Source organism: Etheostoma spectabile, chromosome 5 (genome assembly GCF_008692095.1).
Source record: "Etheostoma spectabile isolate EspeVRDwgs_2016 chromosome 5, UIUC_Espe_1.0, whole genome shotgun sequence".
Lineage (NCBI taxonomy): Eukaryota > Metazoa > Chordata > Actinopteri > Perciformes > Percidae > Etheostoma > Etheostoma spectabile.
Window position 1 is genome coordinate 36,408,581 of NC_045737.1, and position 8,742 is coordinate 36,417,322.

The 8,742-nt window shown below is 43.2% G+C and overlaps 1 protein-coding gene across 2 annotated transcripts in view; it reads left to right on the forward strand.

The window, feature by feature from the left end:
- Positions 1 to 8,742, forward strand: part of armc8 (armadillo repeat containing 8) — a 16,980-nt gene that overhangs the window by 2,817 nt on the left and 5,421 nt on the right. For both annotated transcript variants that reach the window (XM_032515245.1, XM_032515246.1), the window contains exons 3-15: positions 1,062 to 1,133; positions 2,164 to 2,306; positions 2,442 to 2,539; positions 3,709 to 3,801; positions 3,900 to 3,980; positions 4,096 to 4,171; positions 4,876 to 4,966; positions 5,063 to 5,123; positions 5,484 to 5,684; positions 6,377 to 6,472; positions 6,570 to 6,652; positions 7,618 to 7,699; positions 8,625 to 8,711. In XM_032515245.1, the coding sequence (XP_032371136.1) occupies positions 1,062 to 1,133; positions 2,164 to 2,306; positions 2,442 to 2,539; positions 3,709 to 3,801; positions 3,900 to 3,980; positions 4,096 to 4,171; positions 4,876 to 4,966; positions 5,063 to 5,123; positions 5,484 to 5,684; positions 6,377 to 6,472; positions 6,570 to 6,652; positions 7,618 to 7,699; positions 8,625 to 8,711 (1,264 nt within the window). The remainder of the gene's footprint in view (positions 1 to 1,061; positions 1,134 to 2,163; positions 2,307 to 2,441; positions 2,540 to 3,708; positions 3,802 to 3,899; positions 3,981 to 4,095; positions 4,172 to 4,875; positions 4,967 to 5,062; positions 5,124 to 5,483; positions 5,685 to 6,376; positions 6,473 to 6,569; positions 6,653 to 7,617; positions 7,700 to 8,624; positions 8,712 to 8,742) is intronic.

An 8,742-nucleotide genomic window follows, 5' to 3' on the forward strand; every position in this document is an offset into this window, starting at 1 on the left:
AGAGCAGCAACAGGGCCACAGTGGAGAGGAAACACTTCCTTTTAGGCAGAAACCTCGGACATACCCAGGTCCAGGCCCAGGCCCAGACCCAGACCCAGACCCAGGCCTGTAGGCTTTCTGACGTGCCGGTGGGGTTCGATGAGAGGGGAAATACAAAAATAGAATAGTAGTTTGTAGCAGTTTCTTTGTAATAGTTCATGGCGTAGCAGGACGCTGTGGCATTGCAAGGCACAGCACGACGTCAAGACGACTAGCAGGACGCAGCAGGACGCAGCAGGACGTAGCAGACGTAGCAGGAGGCAGCAGGACGCAGCAGACGCAGCAGGACGGCACAGGACGTAGCAGGACTTAGCAGATGCAGCAGACGTACAGGACGCAGCAGGACGCAGCAGGCACAGCAGAGTAAAACATGCCTGCTGTCTTATATCTGCTCTGATTATCTACAGTAGCTCAATGTCTCTCAAATGAGGGTCCATTAGAGTACTGCAGGGGGTACGAAAAATGCTAATTCAAAAATATGTCATGCATTATTCTGAAAAATCTCAGTGATGGATTCTAAACATTTGATGCATGCTAAATGCATATTATCTAAGGACGCTGCTCGGTGAAATATATATATATATATAGATAGATATATATATATAATATATAAAAATGTAGGTACAAGGTGTGAAGTTGGGTAACGCAAACATTAGATTATAACCCAGAAGAAGATACTGTACCCTGTAATATTAGAGAATAGTAGTTAAAAAACACCTTCAATACAAATGACTTTTTAAATTACCAGATTGTAACCCCCCCCCCTTATTCCTTTTCTACGACTCTTGTTCCCTTCTACCCACACGCATGTATCGGGATGTGCTCTACTGGAACACAAAACCTACAGTTAATTATTTGGGAAGATTATTCTGTGTTCATGCTCAAAAGCGTTATTAGCAACTTATGTTAATGATTGCAGATTTCAAATTTGTGTGTGTGTGTGTGTGTGTGTGTGTGTGTGTGTGTGTGTGTGTGTGTGTGTGTGTGTGTGTGTGTGTGTGTGTGTGTGTGTTTGTTCACAGTGACATGAAGAATGCTGTCATAGGAAACAACAAGCAAAAGGCCAATCTGATCGTCCTCGGAGCGGTGCCGAGGTTCGTCTCTGCACTCATTCCCACCTTGTCTTTGTGACCGTTACAAAGTGTTTTCATTCAAGATGCAGACACAACACTGGTCTTACATAACATGCTTTTGTTCAAACAGACCCTAAAAATGATGAGCGTCATTAACAGGTTATTTAGAACAGTGATTCCCAATCAGGGGTACTTGGACAACGAGGGGTTACTTTTGCAGTTGCCAGGGTCAGGGGTTTTGTCATTTAAAAAAAAAATTGAAGTTATGATTTGATTGGAAGAATGAATCCATATGTTTATACTAATTGAACACCTAAACACTATATGTTGCAGTTATGTAAGAGTGCGTGAGAACTATTAAGCAAGCGAGCGCAAAAGTTTAAACGGGTAGAAGTAAAAGGAGAAGCAGTTTAAATAGTTAGATAAAAGTAAGGTTAATGGATAAGTGGTTGAAACCTCCATCTTTACTCCAAGTAGAACTAGAAGGCTAGTTTCTGAACCAGAAAAAACGATTCCGACACGCTAGTCTTTCTGTGTCGGGATCATGAAGCGTCCCAGATGTTGGATTGCTAATCTTTTATTATGCCACACCACTTAGTTGGTCCTGACCTTCGTAATTGAGCATGTCGCTGAACGTTTGTCTGCGGCATGTCTGTCGGGTCAAAATCTGTCTGAATCTGTGAAGTCTGATCCTGGCATTGTATACATTTGGTGCATACAGTGGGAATCGATGACGTGGTACGTGAGTTCATTTAGTCTCGCATTGCCGAACCTTCCTCTACAGCGTCGCGGAGGAGGGTCTGGGTCGTCCACGTTAATTTACCAAAGGTTAGAACACAAAGAAAGCAGAAGGTAACGGAGACTGGGCTAAAAAAGGGGGACATCTGGCGGAAATTTGGGCAGCACGTGAACAATCCCAGTCGTCGATATATACCCTAAAGTTTTATCTGACAGGACTATGGGGTACCTCAGACCGAAAAGGTTGGAAACCACTCATTTAGCACCCTCTACAGTGAACTTGTGCGTGTGTGTGTGTTTTCAATGGTTCCAGGTTACTGTACCTGCTTCAGCAGAGCTCGTCCAGTCTGGAGCTGCGGATCGAGTGTGCCGTGGTGCTGGGCAGCCTAGCGATGGGCACGGAGAACAACATCAAGTCCCTGGTGGACTGTCACATCATCCCTGCCCTTCTTCAAGGTTAGGACACACACACACACACACACACACACACACACACACATACACCACACACACATGCAAATACTTACTGCGGAGGACACCATCTTTGCTGAGACACACACTTAATGCACCACCTGTGTTTTGTGCTTCCAGGTCTCCTGTGTCCGGAGCTGATCTTCATTGAAGCGTGTCTTCGATGTCTCAGAACGGTTTTCATCAGTCCCGTCACCCCTGTGCAGCTGCTCTATACGGTAACTTGTCTCGTACACGTTCTGCCGGCAACAGTGTATAAATATATACATACACAATCTCTCTCTGCATACAGACATTATCAGTTTAGGGTTCCTCTAATTGTACGGTATAGAGTTCAACAGTGGACCGCCCAGTTTTTGAACGGCTCTGGTTCCAGAAGTGATTTTTTTTTTTTTTTTCCCAATTCAATCGCTCCATTGACGATTCAGAAAATGTAAAGAATTTAAAATCAGGAACGGAGCTCACAAGCCACGAGATAATTTGTCACCATTTTGAAACGGCAGAAAAAGGCAAAGGTACAAGACAGTAACAATCATAGACTTCAGTGGGAGAAGTTCACTAGCCATCACAGGTTCGCAGGTGTGGTACACATTTCCATGGTAACAACGAGCTCCACCAATCCGAGACGTTGCTGTTACGCTTAGGATTGTGGGTATTGTATTACTTCTCTATTACCTTGGAAATCCAGAGTTCCCACAAGAGCACAATTTGAATTTGTTCAGCGAGTTACTCTGGCATCGAGTAAAGCTGCTCATTAATTATGCCCTTGTAGCCGAGCTGCACCAATCACATCGGTGTATCTGATGTAGGCGGGGCCAGAGGTATGTGACATTTCTGAGTCTGTAGCTTTTAAGGAGGACGAGGCCAACTGCCACTTTGCTCGTTTGAAAGCCATGATGTCTCTCTCTCATGGGCCAAAGTAATCTCTAGTAAAGCAAGGGGAGGTAACCTTGCCCCTTATGACCTCATAAAGGTCAAGACTCCAGATCAGCCAATCTGAGCTTTCATTGTCTCAAAGGCAGAGCAGGATACCCAGGGCTCGGTTTACACCTATCTCCATTTCTAGCCACTGGGGGGACCATGGGAGGCTGGGGGAACTCATATTAATGTTAAAAACCTCATAAAGTGCAATGGGACCTTTAAAACAAGTTTAATAATACACAGACTCGTGGCTTCTACTGCGACGAAAACCTTTGTTTCACAACCTCGTAGCTTGTGCTTAGCCCACCTTGAATGGTTTAGACACATAATCAAAATCCTTTTGGATAAAAGTAACAGGATTTCGCCTGTCGTTACCAAACTGTTAAGCTCCATAGCAAGGACAAGGCCAATTCTAACAATTCTCATTTTAAATGATATTTTGGTGATGTTTGTTGTTTTGTTTTAGGACCCCACTGTGATTCCCCATCTAATGTTTCTACTGAGCCGCTCACAGAGAACCCAGGAGTACATCACCCAGATCTTCTCCCACTGTTGTAAGGTATTTGTTGGTATTTGTTCACACACAAACACAGTGGAGTCCGTCGCACTTGTAGCCAGACAAAGATTCATTGTTCATGGGATGTTTGTTGTCTCCAGACCCCAGAGCACCAGACGGTTCTTTTCAACCACAGCGCCATCCAAAACATTGCCCCTCTACTTATCTCACCCTCTTATAAGGTATACGGTTGTCTCGCTGTGACTGCATTTCTTTACCCAATTGCACAATACAACCTTTCACTCATAATTACCTCTGTATTGTCGTTCTCTCCTTCCGACCTCGTTGCCTCCCCAGGTCCGGATGCAGGCGTTAAAGTGTTTCTCAGTCCTGGCCTATGAGAACTCTCAGGTCTCCATGACACTGGTGAATGGTGAGTCTCTTTTCTTTCAGTCTGATCAACGGTACATTTCCAGGATAGCCTGACATCGAGCGCTTAGCCTACGTACAAGATGCTCTACTCTCTGTGCTTTGCCGTTATCAAAATCCCTTTTCTCCACGGCAAACGACAACAAACTTTGAGCTGGTAAGCTACACGCTGAAAATGGCAAGTTTTGAAGACAATTTAGATTGTCGCGGGCCTGCTTGGGTTCTTTCGGGGAATGATTGTAAAGCTTACAAAGAATACAATATGTCTACGGCATTTACTCTCTAACTTTGGGACCGATTGTCGGGATTGCTGTGGACGAAGTACACACAGATATACACTAATGAGGTTTAACCATGTATCCAGATAATGGCTCACGTTACTGTATTATGTGAACAGTTAACTTCATTTCATATTTTATGTGGCCTTTTCGTCTGCGGATGTGCAAATGTTCCACCAAAACAAGTTCCTTCCCGAGAATATTTAGCAGAGCCGCCGCCGCTGTGTCCGGAGGTTAGCCCCGCCCAAGACGACTGGGATTGGTTTAAAGAAATGCAAACAACCCAGAGCGTTATTTCCTCCTATCCCAGAATGTATCTGTGGTGTAGCCAGACCTTACTCCACAGCGCTGTAGAGAAAGGTCTGCCAATGTGAGACTCTTCTCTTGAGCTTCCTTGTTCAACACTGTTTATCTGGGTTTTTGTTGCCAGTGCTGGTGGATGGCGAGCTGCTCTCTCAGGTATTTGTCAGAATGATGCAAAGGGATCAACCCATTGAAATGCAACTAACGGCGGCCAAATGGTGAGTGGCACAAATTGATAATGAATTAATAATAAATGACTATTTCCTGTATACTTTTCCCTTAAACGTCCTCTCTCCCACCCCCTTCTGTCCCAGTCTAACGTACATGTGTCGAGCGGGGGCCATCAGGACAGACGACAGCTGCATAGTCCTAAAGGTCAGCCTTTCCCGAGACCTCCGCAACTCTATTATATCAGTGGCACTTTTTTGTTTTACTAATATTTTTATGATAAAACTTCTAACAAGCTCCCCTCCCTCTGACCCAACCCACAACAAAGTATCTCTCCTAACATCTGTTATACTATGAGAGCCACACACAAAAAAAGAAGCAAATTATACATGACATAACAACAGTACCATTAGCAAATTCATGATATGCATAAATACCAAAAACAAATCTAAGAGTTGCACCTTTTTGCTATCACCCTCCAACACACGTCTCAGTCCTTTCCCCTTCTGGGGTTCCAGTGGCACTTCTTTACTCACTGTGCATGTGACGTCCTGTTCTCCGTTCCAGACCCTGCCGTGCCTCGTGCGGATGTGCAGTAAAGAGCATTTGCTTGAGGAGAGGGTGGAGGGTGCAGAGACGCTGGCCTACCTGATGGAGCCCGACGTAGAGCTGCAGAGGATCGCCAGCACCACCGACCACCTGGTGGCCATGCTAGCCGACTACTTCAAATACCCCAGCTCTGTGTCTGCCATCACGGACATCAAGAGGGTGGGTCAGTGGGCCTGAGCGGGTCCTTTTCATGGGATTAGAACAGGCCCCTCTGGCCCAAAAATCCTTTTTTCCACATAGTCTTACTTGGCAAAAGACACGTCTGTAAATCAGTAGATACATTTTTTAGAGCGTCACATCCCCCACAAAATAACTTGTTTTACTCTCAGGATTTAACATGCTCTCAATGGCAATACCAACATGCTGATGTTTAGCAGGAAGGATGTTTACCATGTTCAACGTCTTAATTTAGCACGTTAGCATGCAAACTTTTGTTAATTGGCACTAAACCCAAAGTAGAAGAAGTGCCCTTGAGCCATGTCGCTAGCATGGCTCATAATCATAGTCAGAATTACTTTTCTTAATAAGGACAATTAAAAGGCTATTTCTTTCATCAGACGAGATTATTTTGCTCAGACTTCCAGACAGCACTTTTGCCAGTGCCTGTTATTGTAATCAGCTATGACCCAATTATCCCTAATGTGTCTGAATGTACCTTTTTGTTTCAATAAGTGAGTCTGATTATGAATGTTTTTTTTCATATTTAGCAAACATTTATTATTAGGAAGTAAAAAAGAAGCCTTTAAAATGTTTGACTCTTCTATGAACTTTAAAGATAAGATATCCTTTTTTATTATTATCAGAGTTGTGCCCCCCCCCCCCCCGTTTGACTGTCTGTCTGTCATCTGCAGCTGGACCATGACCTGAAGCACGCACACGAACTGAGACAAGCTGCTTTCAAACTTTACGCCTCACTAGGCTCCAACGACGAGGACATCCGCAAAAAGGTGACCTTTCCTCCTTGGGTGGGTTTCTGTTTGCATATACAATGGTGCACATACATAATTATGTCATAATCCCTCCTCTCTTTTTTTTGGTCATCAGATCACAGAGACAGAGAACATGATGGACAGGATAGTCAGCGGCCTATCAGAATCCAGCATTAAAGTCCGTTTGGCGGCCGTAAGGTACGGTGAACTTCCTACCCTGACATCTGAGCTTGCCAATATTTCCTTTGAACTCCCTTTAGTCTAGAGCTGCTACGACTAAACAAACAATTGATTAGTTGTCAACTATTACATTAATCTGGAACTGTTTTGATAATTAATTGAGTCACTGAGTCACTTTTATGAATTTAAATTTGGGACATTTACTGAACTCTCACCTGGGCCGTATGTCTCCCCTCTGAATCCAAATTACACTAAACCGTTATAGATAACAGGCGGTATTGCTTTTTAATTGATTATGTGTTAATAGCATTCTTTTTTTTTTTTTTTTTTTTTTTTTAAGTTTATTTTTTGGGGTTTTATCCCTTTATTTGGACAGGACAGATGCAAGTATGTGTGAAAGGGGGAGAGAGAGAGGGGGGAGTGACATGGGCAAAGGCCACAGGCCAGATTGAACCGCGGCCCGCCCGTCCGATTATCAAGCCTCTATACATGGGCATCCGCACAGACCACTGCGCTATCTGGATGCCCATGAGCATTCTTAATAATGTTCCTGTTTCTCTACACACAATTAACCCTTTTGTATCCACCTGTCATTTTATTTAGGACCAAATTGGGTTTAAAGCTATAGTGCGTAGTTTCTAGAATTCTAAGAAATGGGAACAAAACTGTCCCCGCGTCTCCAACATACGTGCCTTATGTGACACCCCACCCCCCGCGGTTGCTAGTAGAAAGGAGTACACAGAGGATTACAAAAACATGATGGAGTCTCAAGAAGAGATAATTATCTTCACTCGAGTTTCTGCGTGGGAAAGTCACAGAACACAGCCCTGCTGAGAACTCCAGAGAGATGCGTGGAGTTGAAAGTCTGAATTAGCTTTGTAGCAAGTCATTTGGGGATGGCTTGGACATAACTGCTATTAAACTGTGACTAAACTCTCCCCCGTTTGTCCGCTACCTTATTTGTTTGGTTTGTTTTTTCCCAGGTGTCTTCACAGCCTGTCGCGGTCGGTACAGCAGCTGAGGACCAGCTTCCATGACCACGCGGTGTGGAAGCCCCTCATGAAGGTCAGTGGAGTGCTGATTAGGGTTTTAATGATTATTAGAAACTTCTAAACACAAACTCAACTTTATTCATATAGCACCTTTCATGCAAGCACGCAGCCCAAAGATGAAGGAAATCTCGGCTCGGTAAAAGAACAGAACATATAACCAAGACTAAACAATTACAACAATAAGACAATTCAATGATTTTTCCTTTTTTAAATAAACAAAACCAACTGAATAAATTAAATACCAGAGTTGAAAAAGAAGATGGTTAAACAAATGTTTAAGATTTAATATCTGTACCTTAAGTGTTGCGGCCCCATCCCTCTGGAACACCCTCCCTGCAGATATCCGAAATGCTACAGTGGCTTGCGCAAGTTTATACACCCATGCTAAAGTTGATTAAAAAGAGATAAAAAAAAAACCTCTTTTAAAAATGTATCTTAATACCTTAATAAAAAAAAAAATTGGAAAATCCAACCACACCAATTTTCTTTGTGAATTTATAATGTATTGTAAAGAAATGTTCTTCCTTAAAATACAGGCGGCACAAGTATACACCCCCCTATGTTAAAATCCCTTAGAGGCAGGCCTTTTTATTTTAAAGGAAAATTGGTGTCCTTAAAAGGTTGGATTTTCTTAAATTTTTTGAATTAAGGTATTAAGATCAATTTCCAAAAGATGTGTTTTTTTTATTCCTCTTATTAATCAACTTTAGCGTGGGTGTTGAAACTTATGGAAGCCACTGTACGGCCCTGGGCATTTAAAAAAACAACTCCTGAAACCCCACCTGTTTACCACGGCCTACAACCTCCCTTAGTATAGCCACTGTCATTCTGTAAAGTGTCCTTGGGGGGCGCTATATAAAGAAAAGTTGTTGTTGTTGTTATTATATTGCTATAACATCACTTTAAATTCAAAGTACTGACTGAGAAGTTGTATGTAGATGTTGCAGAACGCTCCGGATGAAGTCCTGGTCATGGCCTCCTCTACACTATGCAATCTACTGCTGGAGTTCTCTCCCAGCAAAGAGGTAGAGGTACACACACACACACACACACACA